Source organism: Syngnathus typhle, linkage group LG5 (assembly GCF_033458585.1).
Source record: "Syngnathus typhle isolate RoL2023-S1 ecotype Sweden linkage group LG5, RoL_Styp_1.0, whole genome shotgun sequence".
Classification (NCBI taxonomy): Eukaryota; Metazoa; Chordata; class Actinopteri; order Syngnathiformes; family Syngnathidae; genus Syngnathus; species Syngnathus typhle.
In genome coordinates this window covers 11,747,501-11,766,579 of record NC_083742.1, presented here as the reverse complement: position 1 = coordinate 11,766,579, position 19,079 = coordinate 11,747,501, and the positions used below count along the sequence as shown (strand labels likewise).

The following is a 19,079-nucleotide window of genomic DNA, read 5'->3' as shown; positions in this document are numbered from 1 at the left end:
CCTAGGCCAGTGCTTCTCAAATAGTGGGGCGCGCCTATTCCTGGGGGGGCGCGTGTGACCCTGGGGAACAGGCTTTTTTTTTGGCAGTACTAGAATAAAGTGTAATTGCGCGTTTACTACAGCAGGGGGCAGTGGCGCTCTCATTGTTACTTCTGTCACGTTTGCGACAGTGCAACATTTTAGGACTTACAAGACAAGTTAGGATAGTCACGGTGGGGAGGGGGGGCGCGAATAGTTTTCTTCTTGCTAGGGGGGGGGCGTAACAGAAAATAATTGAGAAGCACTGCACTAATGGTACTACTATAGCACCATACTTTGAGAATCACTGGTATATATTTTATATGTTGGTGTGACCTGAGAGTGTAGTATAGAAAATATTTGCATGTTGGGTCAATGAGACAATCACGTGCCATGCGACAAATCAAATATCAAATAGGATGAGGAGAGAAAAAAAGCAAGAGGTGAAGTGGAATCTGAAAGTTGAAATGTGACTCAGTTACTGACTAGGCTTACATTCCCGACCTCTTTTGTCAACCAGGTTCTAAATAATTCGAGGAAAAAGAAACTGCAGCAGATGGTGGGAGATCAACCAGCTTCTTGAACACAGCTGGCAATTTGTACGACACTCTCTAACATGGAGACAAGGACCCTGTTCTTGTATTGCAGAGAACAGCAGAAGGAGCTCTCAAATGTCTTAAGAATCCCCAATAGGTAACACAGCACCTCAAAGAAGAGCCTTCAAACTTTGATGAGCATCTGCCTGGGATTTTACATAAAGAGAGGATCTTTAAAAGAGACACAAGACCGTTCATCTCCACTGGGAAGACATGCTGGAGAATCGAAGAAAGGTAAGAACAAGGATAATAGACAAAATAGCTTGTTTACTTTGCATTCTTATTTATTTATGTATTATTATTCTCCTGCAGCAATGCATTATGCTGTCCAGATATGGCACTCTTGTGATCTTCTGCATCTGTTCACTAGTATGTGGTGCAACATCTTTGTGTCCCATTGGCTGTTGCTGTTTTCATCCAGGAGTTTTGGTTCTGTGTGAGTGCTTGGGCCTTAAGTCACTTCCTCGTTTAGTCCCTCTCAACACCGCCATCCTGTCGATGGCGAAAAACCAGCTCTGTAATGTGGACCGTCTACTCCGTCCCTTCACCAACTTGCAGGAGCTCAGCCTCAGTCACAATTTATTGGCCCGCTTCCCCCGAGGCCTCCCTCCCAGCTTGGAAGCTCTTTTTCTACAGCAGAACCGAATCACTTACATCACCTTAGGTGCTTTGACGCGACTGAGGAACCTCACTCGGTTGGATCTGACAGACAATCGCATCCGTGCCATCCAGCCAGGGGCGCTTCAATACCTGAAGAAGTTGCAGATCCTCTTACTGAAGGGCAACAAATTGACCAGCCTTTCTCTAAACCTGCCGGCTTCTTTAACCCACTTAGACCTCTCTGCTAACTGCATTGTAACCATAGGCCTGCCCTCTCTGTGTGACATTTTGTATATGCACAGCTGGTTATCAAGCAGCAAGTCAAGGAAGACCAGCACAGACCTTGTATGCACTGAGCCAGTCCATCTTGCTTACCATCTGCTTCTAAACCTCTCGATGGCGGCAATCTGTCCTGGTGTCAAGTCAAACGACAAGACACTTCAGCTGAAAGCTTTGACTGTGAATCCTTTGTCACCTTGGGTCCATCGTTCACCGAAGGAGAAAAATTTGAATGGCTGGCCAGCACGGCAAATAGCAGAAGACCCCTATGCAGGCCATCCTCCTGAAAATAAAGCCAATGTGGAAACAGTCCCACTGACTTGGATTTTAGAAGAACACTTATTTTTTAACACTTTCACTTATGATGAGTGTTTTTCCTTGAATAAGGGCCAAACTGTGAGCCTGTCCCATTCAACTCCAAGCCCTTATGAGGAAAAAAAGCACATCGACACCACCACCCCCCACCGCTCTCAGATGATTACAAGCCATCAAACAGTGTCACGGGCTTCACTTTTCACAAAGAACGACACTACCTCGTCTACCCCCAACTTCCTTCACGCAGTGCTCATTTGGCTGCTAGCTGTCTACTCCTCATGCTGCTGTTGTGACTAGTGCTAAATGTTTCCACCTCTGTGCTTACATGTATGATGTTATCAAGACAAGAAACTAGCATAAAAGGAACACATCTGAATTATTCTAATATTGATGTTTAATTTCCAGTTTCAAAATCTCCATGACAAATGCGATTAAAATAAAACTACATAGATATCATTTTTGGTATGTGATTGATGCTAAAGAAAAGTTAGTATTGCAACATCATAAATGCAAATGTTATTGAACAATAGGCTTGTTACATTATTAGCCGAGAAAAAAGAGGGGATGAGCCATAATCTCAAAGGAAGTCCTTGTGACAACATGCTATACGTAAATGACACATCCCTGAGGTACACTGACCCATTATGGAAAATGAATGATGAGAAATTAACCGCTGGCTTTGACACCTTGCTCTTCCTTGGTCTGTTTTATTCTGTAGTCTGACAGGGCTGCTCTTATGGCATCTTCTGCAAGCACTGAAACAAAAGAAGAAAAGAGTAAGCAGGTGTCTGAGGTGATACCTGAAATCATACCTCTATTAAAAGAGGGTAGTGTCCCTTGCCTAAACATCTGCCTACCGAGGTCCTCCCAAATATTGGTTAAACCTGCACTGAGGTATGCTTTTTGCTATAATGTACATAGACATCTGTTATGTCGCATCAATTTCTGCTTTTAAATATCGCTTCATACTGCGTCATTGCTTACTGGAACAATGAAGCTTGACAGGTGGAAGTGAGAGTTCTTTTGCAATGTCTGTGTTCTTGATTTTCAAAGCCTCATCGATCTGCAAGAAAAAGGATGAGAGCAACCTCAATCGATGCAAGAGTTTTTTCCCCCCAGAAATTTTTGATTCTTTGCAAACTCACCGACTTCCCTTTCACCCACTCAGTCGCCAGAGAGCTGGAAGCAATGGCCGATCCGCAACCAAAAGTCTTGAATTTGGCATCCACGATCTTACCATTTTCATCCACTTCAACCTAGAGATAAAATAAATCATTATATCTGCTTGACACACACCAGCAGTTATATATATATATTTTTTTTTTGTACCACTTCACTTACTTGGAGTTTCATGACGTCGCCGCAGGCTGGTGCTCCGACTAAACCCGTCCCCACATTCTTGGCATTTTTATCCAAAGAGCCCACATTTCTTGGGTTTTCATAGTGGTCCACAACCTTCAGAAGTATACAGGAGAGAATCATTATAACGCAACAGGACTGACGTTTGTTTAGCAAAGCGGTTATTCGATATCCATAATATCCACCTTGATGTACTCGTGCTCTCTGTCCTAACTTGATGGACAATCGCACTAGTGGAACCATTATCTTGTAAAGTATTTTAGTTACACCACTAGTGCTAATTTCGGCCTCAAGTAAGCAATTAAACCTCACTAGTAAACAACTGGGCTAACTAGTAAGCACGTGGGCCACCAGGACCCTTCTAGAAACTATTAGTGGCATCAAAAGGCCCACTTGTAACATGTAGTTAGTTGTTGTTCTGCTAGTATGACACCAGTTGTCCTGGTGTACAGAAATGTCGTACACAGTAATGGGAGACAGTGGTGGGGAAGTAAAACGATAATAATACACATTCATTCTACAAGTGCACTGAAATGACTTACTAGTAAGGACAAGGACGAACTAGACTTAGACGTTGACTTTAATCAGGACATCGATTAAATGCTAGAACTGTTGACCGAATAAGGCAGCACGTACGAGCAAAGAACACGGCAAATGCTCGAGCTTCGTTGCAAAAGTAAGAAAATGTGTGATGATTTGATTACCTTCTTGTGATATGAGCAGGTGATTTGTAGCTCCGGACACAGCAACCTTGTGTTGAACAACAACGACAAAGACTTTCGTAAGGCCATCGCCATGTTCAAAAACCAACAAGTTCCGGAAATGAACGAGTAAACACGAGTCTTGATGGGTTTGTTGATAAACACCGTGTTCGGGGAACGAAGGGTCGGAGCGCCTTCTAGCGGATTGGGTTTGTTATTACAGCACGGACTAGGGGCTGTTTCGGCTTGTTACTAGGCAAGACAGCCTTTCTCCAACATGGCAGCGACGAGCAAAGCAGAGCCTACGCATTTGCAAGATATGGACGAGGACGACGAGGAGATGGACGATCGGGAAATGGACTCGGAGGGCGACGGCGGGGAGAGCATGGGAGTAGACAATTCTGACGATGAAGAGGACGACACGTCCGAAGACGAGAAAGAAAATGAAGCCGAAATCCAACGGCTAGAAGAGCAGGTAACTCTTAATTCTGTCACGTTAGCCGAGAAGCTAAAGGCGAATGAATGAGTGGGAAACAGTCGCCGACAACTTCACCAGCGAAAGCTTGTTGCGCTATTTGCCTTCACACAGGATTAGAATAAACAATTGTCGTCTGATTTTGTTTCAATGGCGACGTTCGTGGCGTGACATGATGCTAGCAGTACACGCGCCGCGCGTTTTGCCTTGTGACGTCACACCCCAGGACGTAATAAGTTATCAGAGTGCAAAAAAAGTTTTTGAATCTTAAGTTGTGTTGCTTTTTCAAATTTTTACTTGTATCTGTTTTATATCTTCACTCTACAAAAGAAAACTTGAATGCCTGCATTCTAAGCTTCTACTAAATAAAGTTTGCAAAAAAATGTGCAAATAAAGTATAAATCTAATGTATGAATGGTCACCTGTTATTAAATGCATGTTTCTTCGTATTTGGTTCAATGCCCTAACAGTTGAAATCATCTCCCTCAACAGCAACACAGGAAGTAAACAAGAAACCACATTTGTTCAATAAATTTATAGATGCATATAAGAAAACCAACTAAACACCACACTTGGTGATGGCACTGCGGGAAAAACTCCACAAACTGAACAAAATCCAGATCATAAAAGTATTTTTAAAAAACATGATATATGTAGCAGTAATTGAGTGTTCCTCATGCCGTTGCCCACATTTTCTTTGTGAAACGTTGTCAGACTTACTACCATTGTAAACAGAGGTGGATTAGTAAAAAGACATGAAAGAAAGATGTCTCACTGCATTATTTGTAACCGCAATATTTACCATTCGCTTGTCAAAAAGACACCAATCTCACACGTTGAATAATACCGTTTTGTGTTTTCCAGCTATCAATCAACGCCTTCGACTACAACTGCCATGTTGACCTCATCAAACTACTCAAACATGAGGGTGAACTTCTGCGGCTGCGAAAGGCGAGGCAGAAGATGAGTGAACTTTTTCCTCTCACGGAAGGTTGGTGTATGTAGGTCCAGACGCAGACAAACATGTTTAAATTGCATAGCTGACCTCTTGTGTGTAACCCCATAGAGATCTGGCTCGACTGGCTCAAAGATGAGATCCGCCTGACTGAAGAAGAACCAAACCGAGAAAAAGTGAACGAGCTTTTTGAGAAGGCTATTAAAGACTACATTTGTGAGTGCATACGGGCAAACCTAAAGACTTGACACGTAGCTTTGTTTGCTGAGATTCGGCGTCTTATTGTTACACTCAGGCCCAGATATCTGGCTGGAATATGCCCAGTATTCTATCGGCGGCATGGGCTCGCCGGGTGGCATCGAGAGAGTGAGATCCGTTTTTGAGAGAGCCATCACAGCTGTTGGGCTTCACATGACCAAGGGGCAAACGGTGTGGGAGGCCTACAGAGAATTTGAGAATGCCATTCTGGCCACAGTACAGGTCAGTGCCATCTTCATGAGCAACATTGTTTCCCAATGTCTGATGTAGCCGTTCCCCAGTCGAGGTTCAAATTGTCTCCCTTGGCCCCACAACAGCGACATTTCTCTGTGTTAATGCCTCTGGATTGGCTCATTTTCCTTGTAGTCATTTTGTTGTGTTGTTCATCCTCTCTATTGTCTTTGCTTTCAGCCTCCTCCTGGCAAGATTCCCAGCCACGATGAGCAAGAGCTGCTGAACAAGCAGCTTCAGCGCATCCATACGCTGTTTCGCCGCCAGCTGACCATTCCATTAATGGGTAAGGGTGTCCTCCTCTTGCTCCAGATGGGGTGCTAGAAAATGAGCGACAGTTTGGTCTGTGTGGGCCAGCCTAGAAATGTACATCAATCACGGTGGGGGAAAAAAAAAACAATGTTGTTGCACAACGATTGTCGGAATCAATCTTGAATGTAAAAACAAACATTTATGTTTGGTTCTTTAGACATGGAGGCAACATATGCAGAGTATGAAGAATGGTCTGACCAAGGGGCACCAGAGGAAATCTTGCATCAGTACAAAACTGCTTTGCAGCAGAGGGAGAAGTACAAGCCCTTTGAAGAGTCACTAGTAAGCAACCACCAATGAGGCAATCAGACTTGATCATGTTACCTGCTGGGTCACATGACTCTGCACGCTGTCTCTTGATTTATTCGGTTGTCCTCTCGCAGCTAGTAGCAGAGACGCCCAAACTGGCCGAGTACCAGGCCTATATCGACTTTGAAATGAAGCAAGGGGACCCGCCCCGCATCCAGATGACGTTTGAGCGGGCTCTGGTTGAGAATTGCCTGGTACCGGACATGTGGACCAAATACACTATATATCTCGTGAGTACACTCCAGATTACTTTTGTTTCAGTCAAATAGTTTTGTAATATTGTGGAGTTTTATGTTGGTGAACAATAAGCAATTGGCCCTAACAATATTAAATCCAAGGACGATGGCATATCACACACAACTGTGTTTTGTTTTCTTTGGCCTGTCTAGGACCGTCAACTTAAAATCAAAGATCTGGTTCTCTCCACTCATGATCGCGCTGTCCGAAACTGTCCGTGGACTATGAGTCTGTGGAAGAGCTACTTGCAAGCTGTCGAGAGGCACGGGGGCACTCATCAAACAGTTCCAGGCAAATACTAATTGGACTAATCTGCACACAGTTTAAGCGTCTGTGATAAGGAAAACTGAAGGGGATCTTGGTGTTTTCCACAGATTTGTTTGAAAAAGCTCTGAACGCAGGCTTCATTCAAGCTACGGATTATGTGGAGATCTGGCAGGTTTATCTCGACTACCTGAGGAGACGTGTGGATTTCAGCCAAGGTGAGAGCAGCATTACGCAAAGTCCGCACTTGTCTGTTTGTTTGCAAACATTGGTGCAATGTCCCTCTGCTGGTGGTCTTCCCTGTGTCGCAGAATCAAGTCAAGAATTGAAGGAGCTACGAGGATCCTTCTCTCGCTGTCTGGACTACATGAAACAAGATGTTGAAGAAAGTAGGTGAACTCTCATTCAGAATGTTCTGTTGGAGTTGAAAGTGCTTTTCCACTCTGACTCGTGTCCTGACATTAGGATTTGGAGAAAGTGGAGACCCTTCCTGTAACATAATGCAGATCTGGGCAAGGATAGAGGTAAGTTGTTGTTACTATGGCAACGGTTTTGGATGGATGGCCCTTCTTTGTATTTGCCCTCGTTTCAGTCTGTTTCAAATTTGCCAACAACTATGAGACTCTTTTGTGCATAAGGGCTTTACAAATACTTGACTTGACCTCTTCACAGGCCCGGCATTGTAAAAACATGCAAAAAGCCCGGGAACTGTGGGACAGCATCATGACAAAAGGGAATGCCAAATATGCCAACATGTGGCTGGAATACTACAACCTCGAAAGGTCGGTCATGTGCAAAGTGAGCTATCAAACAAACATGACAGCATGCTGACTTGTATTTCGCTCCTCCGCGCCAGAGCCTATGGAGATTCTGTCCACTGTCGGAAAGCGCTTCACCGAGCGGTCCAGTGCACCTCTGACTACCCAGAACACGTGTGTGAGGTCCTGCTCACCTTTGAGAGAGTGGAAGGTGAGCTCCTCCCTCCATATATGACATGCTGATGCAAGAGTTGGGGAGGTTTTCATGATACATCTACGCACCCAGGCTCTTTGGAGGACTGGGACGTGGCGGTCCAAAAGACCGAGACTCGTCTGAACAGAGTTAATGAGCAACGGGCAAAGGTCTGAAGCAGACATTCGCGTTTGTTTGAGCATGTCTGTCTTTTATAAGCCTTTTGACTCTCACAAACCTTTGGGCCGTTTGTTAGATGGCAGAGAAAGAAGCCATCCAGGCTTTACAAGAGGAGGAACAACTGGAGCAGAGGCGGAAGGGCAAGGCAGACAAAAGGAATCAGAAGAAAGTTCAGAAAGGAACGGGTCGCTTTGGGGAGAAGAGGAAAGCAGAGCAGGATGAGTGGACTGACCCTGCAGGTAAGTTGGAGACGTAGACTAAAAGACCAAAGTCTCTTGTTGAAATAATTTGAGTTTCCCACTCCAAAATGACAATGGTATACAACCTAATCTATTGCCATTTTTTTGCCGCTTTTTATCAGATATCTGAAGGTTTTAGGCCGTAGCAGATTTATCAATGGGAATGATTGATTGTGGTCTCAACCATTATGTTAAAGCAGACATATTTGGTCCCCTCTGTTGACAGAACAAGCTCCAAAGCGACATAGAGGAAATGGTGAGCAAAGCAAAGAGGAGTATTTACAGAGTCCCGGGCTTCAAACGAGTGAGAAGAAAGCTCCTCCTGGCTACAAAGGTTCAACAAGGCCTGGATTCAACAAAGCCCAGCAGGACGGTGCCCAGAATCAAAGTGACGATAAAATGGAGCTTCGCAACGATGACAACAGCGTATTTATTAGCAACCTATCGTATACCCTGGAAGCACCTGAGGACACACTGAGGACACTCTTTGAGACCTGTGGAACCGTCAAACAGATTCGCCTGGTCACCTCCAACAAGGGGACTTTCAAGGGTTACGGCTACGTGCAGTTTGAAAACACAGAGTCTGTCTCTGAAGCCCTCAAACTCGACAGACGGGAAGTGGAAGCCAGGCCTATGTTTGTGTCACCATGTGTAGACAAGAACAAGAACCCAGACTTCAAGGTAATTATGAAATGCAGTGAAGATCCGTTTATTGTGGGAATAGATTTCAAGCCGACACGATAGAGAGCAGATGATGTGACAAAACAACCACAATTAGATGATTGACTTGAGTAAATATATCATTGTTTCTTGCTGTGTTTTATACAAGTTACTAATTCACACCCATAGGTCTTCAAGTACAACACAAATATGGAAAAACACAAAATCTTCATCTCCGGGCTGCCATTTTCCTGCACCAAGGAGCAGCTGGAAGAAATAAGCAAGAGTCACGGCACCGTCAAGGAAGTTCGTCTCGTTACATTCCGTTCGGGAAAGCCCAAGGTGAGACCTGAGAGCCGTGCAAGACGGTGAGCATGAGAATGGATGAGGACACGGGCTGACCTTTTGGTATTGTTTGCTTGTGCAGGGTTTAGCATATGTTGAGTTTGCAGATGAAGCCCAGGCTTCTCAGGCAGTCTTGAAAATGGACGGCACGGACGTGGAGGGGAACAAAATCTCTGTTGCTATAAGCAACCCTCCTCGACGAAACTCGAGCAAGCCTGGTCCCGGCCAGCCCGCCACAAATCTGACGCCTCACCAGGCCTACGGCGCGTAAGTGTACCGTAGGCCTCTTCAATCCTCTCAATGAGCGCTAACCGCTTTGTCTAATTTTGCCGTTGAACATTTGCCCTCCCAGGAGAGGGAGAGGACGAACACAGGTGTCATTGCTCCCTCGCTCTCTGAATCGCCAAAGTGGGCCATCAAGCAAAGTGGAGAATGGGAGCTCTGAGGATGGTGCCGGAGACGCGAAGCCTTTGTCCAATGCAGACTTTGTTAAGATGCTCCTGAAGAAGTGAAAGGATGCTGGCTGGGTTCACATGGAATCCTTTCCAAAATAGTAAGTGTTTGCAACTGACTTTCTGCAAATGTCAGGCTTCTCGTCCTTGTTCCCGCGAGATTGCCTTAACTGCAGAGCTGCTGCCCTCCACCAGCCTCAAGACTACTTTGGACCCTTGCCATTTTTACTTTTCCTTCCTGGTTGGGTTTAAATGTTGCTGTCAGGTTTTATGAAATAAGTGTAGAATACATGTTTGTAAATATGTTTGAAAAAAATGGTAGACACCATTTTCCCAACTTCGATATTTTCTTATTCGAATCGGACATTGGATCGAACAGTGTTAAGCAATGTGTAGATTAGTGTGTGTACATACAATAAGAAGACATCAGTTGTCAACAGAATTGTGCAAAATTATTTTTGTTAGACTTTGTGAGTTGAAAGACAACTATGTGAAACAGTTAAATAATTAAAACTAGTCCAACACTCTTTTGACATGAACGTGATCCCTTGAAATTTCAGTTCGACTTAAAATGTCACATTTTAAAAGGCATAATAAATTAACTGGCTGGGGTTGACTTGCTTCAGACCCTCGCATTTAATTTCAAAACTATGCACTTTTGCCAGTGTTCATCAGTTATAGTCGATAAGTCTTAGATCAACTTAAGAAAAAAAAAGTACAAAGTGAATGACATTTATGATTTGGAATATAAGCTATGTAAAGTGCTCACCACAGTGGCCTACTGTAATATTCAATACACATTCTGTTTATTATCTAGTGTGTGTGGCTGTTTTATAGACAGTGAATACAATATTAATTTTTAAGTTCATTGAAATGTTTAATGGCTAGTTTATGGTTGTTAATCCATATATTACCTTTGATTTGAAAGCTGAAAAGTGTCGTTATGAAATAAAGATATCGACTTCACCGGGGCGATATTTAATGTGTTACTTCCAAGTGCATATCAAATTGATTCAATAAAGTTAATATCACTTTATTTGCATAAAATAAATAAATGATGAAAGTGCTATCACATTCTTCCCAAAAGAACTCTGCACGAGAATGTCAGTTATTGAAGCTATTGAAGTCACAACAGTCGCCTCTTCTCACTCAAACTAATTTTCAGCAGTTCCAAGACATGATCTGATGTTTATGACCTCTTAGGGTGAATGCTAGTGCCCTCCAGTCCCCAAATCAGTAGTGAACTGGGATGGTGTGTTTGCAGTCAGGACAGGGTTGATCCTGCCGGCCTCCCGGGAGTCCCACCGTGTGCTCAGTGGTGGAGATCAACAAAGTGTCCAGTGTAACCTCGGTGCATTTGGCAATGAAACGAATGAAAGGACGCACGTCGCCCTCGTTGGCCGTGTCTAGAGCCGCGTAGTACTCTGACCTTTGTTCTTTGCGAATGGTGATGGGCGGGTATCGCGCTTGCATGAGCACGAGGTTCATCAAGAGCCGTGACGTGCGTCCGTTGCCGTCCACGAACGGGTGCACGTACACCAGTTTGTAGTGAGCAAGAGCGGCGTACTCGACCGGGTGCAGCTGCAAGGCTTCGTCCGAGTTGAGCCACTGGACCAGCTCCTGCATGTGCCGCTCCAGGTCCTGCGGGTGCGGCGGGATGTGATGGCCCACGAACACTTGGTTGGTGCGCAGGCACCCTCCCTCCACAGGGTCCACGTAACCCAGCACTCTTTTGTGGATCTCCAGGATGTCACTAACTCTGATTGTTCCCGTTCTAGACAACAGTGTGGTGTTGATGTACTTCATGGCTGCATCCACGCCAATGGCCTCGTTCTGCTCCTGCAGACTCTTGCCGGGGACAGCGTAGCGCGTCTCGATGATGTGACGGATCTCAGATAAAGTGAGAGTGCTGCCCTCTATGGCCACTGTGTGGTAGATGTGGTGGTAGTAAGCCTCCTCCATCACCCGGCGTAGCGCAGAGTTGCTTTTAGGGATGGACATGAGCCTACGCACCTTACGGTCAATGATGCCAAAGTGACGCTGGTCAATCTCCTCCACCAACGGCAGGGTGCGGTCTCGGCTCACCAGTGCTCTCTTGTTACAAGGTGAGATAGCCAACGCCTTCGTGTACAGGTGGTCTGCTTGCACGACGTCCTTTTCCTCCTCCAAAATACTCCCGAGCTCGGTCAGGGCGTCCACAAAGTCTGGATTCAGACTGAGTGCGTGTACCAGCAGCTTGTGAGCTTTCTCCTTCTTGCCATGTTTCCTCATCTCCTGGGCCAGCTGCAGAGCCGCTCTGGCCTCAAAAATCATCTCTAGATCACAACAGGAGGGAGAACTCAGGTCAAGCAAAAAAACACACAAGAGCTATAGACACTACATGGAAACACGTGTACATTACACTACTTTCAGTGTTGTTTTTGTTTCGTGATGGGCTAGCTTGACTTGAACCCGATTGAATTGTCAAGACAAGGGGAAGATGAGGGAACACAAACCCCCTGAAGGCTGATATCAAATCAACTTGGGCTACCACCCCAACTCTGCCAAAAACTGATCCTGTCCATGTCACGCTGCCTTGATGTTGTATCAACAAAGTATCTATGGACTTTTAAACTCTTAGGTGGCCAATATGTCTGTAGAAGATCACATGACATATTCTAATTTTGTAAAACAATGGATGGAAAGCAGTACGTTTAGGCATTGTGTATGTATGTACCTTTGCTAGGCTTGGATCTGAGCGGAAGGAGGTCGAGGCCCGTAAGAGGAAGAGTGAGGCCGGTGGTCTGCACAGCTGGGGGCTGCAGGGAGACCCCCCACAGCCGGCATCGAAACTGTGCGATGGCATTCAAGGAACCATTGCACTCCTCTACTCCAACCAAGGGTGTCAGCAGGGCCACCAGAGATCCCAGGACAAGACAGAGAAGTGGGCCCCATCCTCCGAGGAGACGGTCGCTAGTGTATCGCCACGCTGTCATAACCGCCATGACAATTCTGATTTGAATCCTCCATTCTCTACACCACGCCACACTTTCTATTTGGACCCCAGCTAGGGAAGCTGAAGATCGGATGGCTGAGATTATAAACAAATGGAACACCAGCCACTCGTCAACGAACAAAACACTTTTCCGGTTACTACATTAAGGAGATTTTTCTGCGGAGATTTTCAATACGCTGATCGACGAGAAATATCCAAAAAAACGGCCAAACTGATATAACAACTCTTTATAACACCTAAACATACAGTCGGCGTTTTTCGTCCGGACCTGTAAACATACAGCAAAATCATTGGTCACACGCATCTAGAAGAACGACGGTGATTGGTTAAGAAAACCTGCAATACAGAGAAAGTTCGTAGTCCTCTCTGATTGGAAGAATACAGAAATATTGTGCCCTACATTTGATCTGTCAGGCGTCACTAGTGAAAAAAATTATCAAAGTCAAAGTCTGCTTTATTTTCAATCTCTTCACATGTCAAGACACACAAAGAAACCGAAATTACGTTTTCTTTATCCCACGGTGACGAGACATAGTACACGATAGACAAACACTTTAGGACAGTGCTTCTCAATTATTTTCTGTTACGCCCCCCCCCCCTAGCAAGAAGAAAACTATTCGCGCCCCCCCTCCCCCCCGTGACTATCCTAACTTGTCTTGTAAGTCGTAAAATGTTGCACTGTCGCAAACGTAACAGAAGTAACAATGAGAGCGCCACTGCCCCCTGCTGTAGTAAACGCGCAATTACACTTTATTCTAGTACTGCCAAAAAAAAAGCCTGTTCCCCAGGGTCACACGCGCCCCCCCAGGAATAGCACCGCGCCCCCCAAGGGGGGCGTGCCCCACTATTTGAGAAGCACTGGCCTAGGTGACTGATTCACAATTTGGTTTTGTCTGATATCAGAGATTAAATAAAGAAAACCAACTGGCTGATTGATTTGTTTTAATTGAGAGGGAAAAAAAACAGCAAAAGCATTTCACTAGCTGACCAGGAGATGGCGACAGCGTGGCATCTGAAGACCATGGATTGTTTGTTCTGCTATAGCCTAGGTGACTGATTCACAATTTGGTTTTGTCTGATATCAGATATTAAATATAGAAAACCAACTGGCTGATTGATTTGTTTTAATTGAGAGGGGAAAAAAACAGCAAAAGCATTTCACTAGCTGACCAGGAGATGGCGACAGCGTGGCATCTGAAGACCATGGATTGTTTGTTCTGCTATAGCCTAGGTGACTGATTCACAATTTGGTTTTGTCTGATATCAGATATTAAATAAAGAAAGCCAACTGGCTGATTGATTTGTTTTAATTGAGAGGGAAAAAAAACAGCAAAAGCATTTCACTAGCTGACCAGGAGATGGCGACAGCGTGGCATCTGAAGACCATGGATTGTTTGTTCTGCTATAGCCTAGGTGACTGATTCACAATTTGGTTTTGTCTGATAATAGATATTAAATAAAGAAAACCAACTGGCTAATTGATTTGTTTTAATTGAGAGAAAAAAAAACATCAGCAAAAGCATTTCACTAACTGACCAGGAGATGGCGAGAGCGCGGCATCTGAAGACCATGGATCGTTCTGCTATGCCGGTTTAAAAAAAAAAAAAAAAAACTAATTAGCTAGGGGTCAAAGGTCAAAGTTTACGGTTCAAAGTTCACCCAGGGGTCAAAGGTCGGTTCAAAGTTCACGGGGTCATGTGCACATTTTCGATTTTTAACTAGAGTTGAAAGTTCAGGGTTCAAAGGTCACCCAGGGGTCACCACGGGGTCACCACGGGGTCACCGCGGGGTCACCGCGGGTTCAAAGTTCAGGGTTCACTTTTTTTTTTTTTTTTTTTTTTTTTTAGGTTAACCTTTATTTAACCCAGTGCTTCTCAATTATTTTCTGTTACGCCCCCCCCTAGCAAGAAGAAAACTATTCGCGCCCCCCCTCCCCACCGTGACTATCCTAACTTGTCTTGTAAGTCGTAAAATGTTGCACTGTCGCAAACGTGACAGAAGTAACAATGAGAGCGCCACTGCCCCCTGCTGTAGTAAACGCGCAATTACACTTTATTCTAGTACTGCCAAAAAAAAAGCCTGTTCCGAAGGGTCACACGCGCCCCCCCAGGAATAGCACCGCGCCCCCCAAGACTTCAATGGTCAATATTTTTCAACATAATTTTGCTTAAATAATTCCATGAATATACCATCCGTACTGCAGACCTTGAGCTTTCGCTCCCAAGTGCAACTTTACTGATAACACAAAGAGGGCAGCAGTGTATAATTTCTCAAACACACTTCCTGTGCAACACTATGAGCAGGAGTCTCCAGACCGTTTTGCAATCATACTGAGCAAAGCGATGTGTTTGTTTTGTATTTACATTAGGAAAATCTATTGGAACACCATAAAAAAATTGTAACGAAAAGTATGTAAACATGGAAATAATGATGGATCTCGTCTGTATTTATACAGAATTCATTTGGTCTCACGTCATCGTCATTGCTTATTCTGTTTAAAGAGTGGCAACAGGTGGCTTAAGGTTCAGCGTATACGCACGCCCGCGCCTACGCACGCACGCGCATTTATTAGGGATGGCATAAAACACAAATCCCACGAGATGAGGTCCATGAGAACGAGACGAGATTTTTTGCAAAATTTCATATATTTCACATAAATTATACAGAATTCCAATACAAAATATCAGCTTTTATCATTATTGCCACATTTCCTTGCCCGTTTTGCACCACTAGAGCTTATTGCTTTGTCATCATGTGATAATACAATAAAACAAATTAGTACAAAATAATATAAATGATCTTACTTGTTGGATAATGTTAAATTCAACTGGTTAGTCAGGCCGCAGCAATAGGTATATTAGCACAATACAATTTTGTTGAAATGATATAATTACTGAAGAGTACTTGAAATTGTATTTTTATTTTATTATTGTTATTTTATTTCAATTAATTAATTAATTAATAACTTGAATTGTCATGTTTTGAGCGATGCTTCCATTTCTATGATAGTCTGGGAGAACTTAATAATTAAAGCTGTATCACTTACACAAACACTCAGTATTGATGACAATCGTAACATCGAAGTTGTCACCAATAAATTGTATTATTATTATAAAAGGGCTTATTGATTATTGAGGACAGTGAGTGGATGTATGCAGCTGCTGTGATCCAATTTCAAGATAGTCTGCTAATTCTATTTCAAGCCGTCCTTCATATCCTCTTCACACTTTTATGAGATTTGATGACTTTTATTAAGGGATTTGATACTTTAATATGTGATGTATAAATAAAGATAAATAGCCTTACTTGCATTGGCCTGCAGCTGTAAACCGCCTGTGGTAATGTAGTGTCGATTGATTCCTGGCTGAATGCCAGAGCTGACATATCTTCAGCAGATGGCCATCGTGTGTTATCAGCTCTAAATAGCTGATACTATCACACGCCCAGCTTGACGCTTTGCAGGAGCAAACTGTGGCCCCCAAAGTGGAAGCAACATATGAATGTTGATGCCCTCATCTGTCTCTCAAAGCGAAGAGTCCCACTGCGTCTCTGGAGAGGTATCCCCCTGGAGAATAACCTGTTGGAGTGTGTTTGATCGGCATTATTTTCTTTCGTTATTAATGTGGGCGCTGAAAAGTTTAAAAAGGCAGACTGAAGAATTTGGAGTTGTTTATTGGGATTAATATTCCCCTTCTGAAAATTCATCAACACATGCGATGATTAGCAGTGATGAGTAAAGGGAATGATTCCAAGTGCTGTTTTGTTGTATACCAGCTCCATACCAAATGGACATGAAAACAAGCAAAACATTTGAAATCCTATCAAAAAGTTAAATAAAACCCGCTGAACAAGTTGAGGCAAGTAACTGATCACACATGCACACAGTGAAAATGGAATGTCGGGGGAGTTGATATCTTTCCAGACTTTCTACAAGATGTTGGAGTGAGTCTGTGGGAATTTTTATCCATCCAGATGATATCTGATGTCAGAGCATACTCATGTTGGATCTGAAAAAGGATTTGGCTGAACATTTCTGCTTTGGTTCATTGCAAAGCAATTGATGGGGTTGAGTTCAAAATTCTGCACAACCACATACACATTTCTGGACTTGTATTGTGCACCGCGGCACAGCCATGGTGGAACATCAAAAAGCTTTATTGCAATCGTAAAACGAAGAGTCGATTAAGACCGAGCCTCTGCATATTTTTGTTGTTGTGAAAACACTATATAAATAATGTATTGTATTGTCTATACGACATCATGTAGTATGTATTAAAAATACGTATAAAACGTTTGATTATGTAGCTTTGTTGCTGCTTTCAGGCAGCACGGTGAACTAATGGTTGGCTTGTCGACTTCACAGTTCTGCGGTTCGGGGCTCGACTCTTGTGGCCAACCTTCTTGTGTGGGGTCTAAATTGTCTACAGTTGTGAATAAAAGTGTGAAAGGCTGTTGGTTTAAATGTGCCTTGTGATTACTTGGCCAACCGGTCCAGTGCAGAGTGAAGAATGGAGGCCTCAGCTCACCCGTGACCCGACTGAGCTGTATAGACAATCAAACAGAAATATTATTGGGAAAAAAAAAACAGATTTCTGAAACGTGTGCCAAGAGACACATTTTATGCTTGAACACAATGAAGCAGCCGTTGCTGACGTATGAAGCCATCAGCCACATCAAACTCACAAAAAAGGATCTAGGTCTGGTATCCCGGGAATCCATGTAGGCATCTTGCTCCATTTTGATGAAGTGCTGCGCCCTTAGATCACACTGAGATTATGCAGAGAAGGTACACCTGCTCCTGTACTGGCCAAAAATATCTGCTCCAACCAACTAAATGTAAAAGTTGGCTACAGACATAAAGGCAGCGAGTACTCCGACCAAAAATAGAAGCTTTGCAGGAGATTGTGACGCATGTATTTGCCTTTCCAAAGCCGCGAGTGAGAGTCGGCTGCATCTTTGTGTCTTGGCTCTTGGTACAAGGCGTCCTTCTCGCATGGCAGAGATGCATAAACGCCAATCTGCTGTGGCTCAGTGTCGCTTTTTTGTCGCCGTTCTAGGGAAGACCGACTTTCATCATGACTTAAGGTTTGTCGCAACAGTTAACCAGTTACTCTCTCTGCTGATGTCCACTTGCCAATTCTTAGACGCTTGATCCTTTGAAAAATAAATTGGCTTCCCCCTCATGGTTTTGTGATCTGTATGATGTGGATTCTATTTACTTCAAAGTGATCTTTTTATGTGTTCGTTCCTGCTGCTGCTTCTTTTCCAAAACAGCAGCGAGGAGGAAATTAATGAAGATCATGAATGTTTCCTTGAAGTGATGTTTAATATAATAAGTGGAGGCTAAAGATAGCAAATTTGCTCAGTTCTTTGGGTTCTGCTATTTGGCTCGGGTCCCGCTGCAGTTCCCGGCCGTGCCGTCATCTCAGGTCTTTCACGTTTAGGAAACGTGGAAGAATAGGCCAAAGACAAAGAAGAAACGTTGGCATGCAAACAACAGCCCTTGGGTCATGTTTTTGACTTGTTAGTTGCCCAGCTGGCACAAACCCTCAGCTGTGGCAACAGATAAAAAGTGCCAGCATTTGAAATCACTGATGAGTGCTAATGCCGTTTTCTTGCCGTGTTGATGCAATTAAACGGCTCATATCACTCAGGGATCATTGTTATCCGAATAGCAAAGCTACAAAGCTACTTTTATCCTTCAATGCTTCCTCCGCTCCACTTGTATCTGCAGCATCAGGCTTGATACATGATTCCGATGCATGCATGGTACACTTTTACTTCATCTTCTGTTTTTTTTTTCTTTCTAATAGATGAACAGGCTTCAGGATGAACTTCACACAAGCTGACATGTTAACGTGAAGCCCGCCCCAGAGATGACCTGTCACCGACTATTAATACAACACCTCGTGTCGTTGCTACATTGCTTTGAGAGGAAGAAAATCCATCAGCTCACCTGGGGAAAAAAAAGCGACCTGTCAGGACAGGGAATAAATCCCTCTGGCTCAAACCCCTTCGCCTTGTCCAACCATCTCGCTCTGCTCTCTCCTCCCAGCCTCTGTGGAGCATCCGTTTGCCTGGCTCTCTGTCAAAAATGGGGGAGGTCGGGGTGGGAGCTTTGTTCTGGGTGACAGAGCAGCGTGTCAGAGATAGAGGATCTAGTTAGGCAGTCAGCGAGAGAGGCGAGGGATGGAGGCTCTCTTTGCACCCTGGTGTGGACGGCTCCAATGAGGATCTTGTAACGACAGTGAGTGAAGGAGCTCTCCTATGGGAGCAACAAATGTCCCTGACTGTCAGCAGCCTAAATATCTATCTTAAAACGAGATGCTGCCCCTAAATGTCAAGATC

General features: G+C 44.1%; 3 protein-coding genes across 3 annotated transcripts; 1 reads left to right on the top strand and 2 right to left on the bottom strand.

The window, feature by feature from the left end:
• Positions 1-2,184: 2,184 nt before the first annotated feature.
• iscua (iron-sulfur cluster assembly enzyme a) lies at positions 2,185-4,034 on the bottom strand. The gene is made up of 5 exons (XM_061278297.1): positions 3,872-4,034; positions 3,150-3,263; positions 2,954-3,064; positions 2,793-2,871; positions 2,185-2,563 (listed from the first exon to the last, which is right to left on the bottom strand). Exons 1-5 carry the CDS (start codon positions 3,962-3,964, stop codon positions 2,475-2,477), a joined length of 486 nt encoding a protein of 161 aa, XP_061134281.1. The 5' UTR covers positions 3,965-4,034; the 3' UTR covers positions 2,185-2,474.
• Positions 4,035-4,094: 60 nt separating this feature from the next.
• On the top strand, positions 4,095-10,825 carry sart3 (spliceosome associated factor 3, U4/U6 recycling protein). The gene is made up of 19 exons (XM_061278295.1): positions 4,095-4,343; positions 5,208-5,334; positions 5,410-5,514; positions 5,594-5,778; positions 5,968-6,073; positions 6,257-6,381; positions 6,483-6,638; positions 6,798-6,936; positions 7,020-7,127; positions 7,221-7,298; positions 7,375-7,433; positions 7,582-7,691; positions 7,766-7,878; positions 7,954-8,030; positions 8,117-8,279; positions 8,506-8,960; positions 9,129-9,281; positions 9,367-9,551; positions 9,637-10,825. Exons 1-19 carry the CDS (start codon positions 4,146-4,148, stop codon positions 9,794-9,796), a joined length of 2,802 nt encoding a protein of 933 aa, XP_061134279.1. The 5' UTR covers positions 4,095-4,145; the 3' UTR covers positions 9,797-10,825.
• Positions 10,754-13,037, bottom strand: ficd (FIC domain protein adenylyltransferase). The gene is made up of 2 exons (XM_061278296.1): positions 12,453-13,037; positions 10,754-12,051 (listed from the first exon to the last, which is right to left on the bottom strand). The coding sequence occupies exons 1-2, from the start codon at positions 12,718-12,720 to the stop codon at positions 10,970-10,972; spliced, it is 1,350 nt and encodes a 449-aa protein (XP_061134280.1). The 5' UTR covers positions 12,721-13,037; the 3' UTR covers positions 10,754-10,969.
• Between the last annotated feature and the right edge of the window lie 6,042 nt (positions 13,038-19,079).

Bases quoted from the DNA above. Each gene is read 5' to 3' on its own strand.
- ficd (XM_061278296.1), bottom strand. From the start codon at position 12,720: ATGGCGGTTATGACAGCGTGGCGATACACTAGCGACCGTCTCCTCGGA. The intron at 12,052-12,452 runs GTACATACATAC...GTTGTGATCTAG, and splicing joins CAGATCCAAGCCTAGCAAAG to AGATGATTTTTGAGGCCAGA.
- iscua (XM_061278297.1), bottom strand. From the start codon at position 3,964: ATGGCGATGGCCTTACGAAAGTCTTTGTCGTTGTTGTTCAACACAAGG. The intron at 3,065-3,149 runs GTAAGTGAAGTG...TTTTATCTCTAG, and splicing joins GCGACGTCATGAAACTCCAA to GTTGAAGTGGATGAAAATGG. The intron at 2,564-2,792 runs GTAAGCAATGAC...CTTTTGTTTCAG, and splicing joins TGTCAAGCTTCATTGTTCCA to TGCTTGCAGAAGATGCCATA.
- sart3 (XM_061278295.1), top strand. From the start codon at position 4,146: ATGGCAGCGACGAGCAAAGCAGAGCCTACGCATTTGCAAGATATGGAC. The intron at 5,779-5,967 runs GTCAGTGCCATC...CTTTGCTTTCAG, and splicing joins CCATTCTGGCCACAGTACAG to CCTCCTCCTGGCAAGATTCC. The intron at 7,434-7,581 runs GTAAGTTGTTGT...ACCTCTTCACAG, and splicing joins AGATCTGGGCAAGGATAGAG to GCCCGGCATTGTAAAAACAT.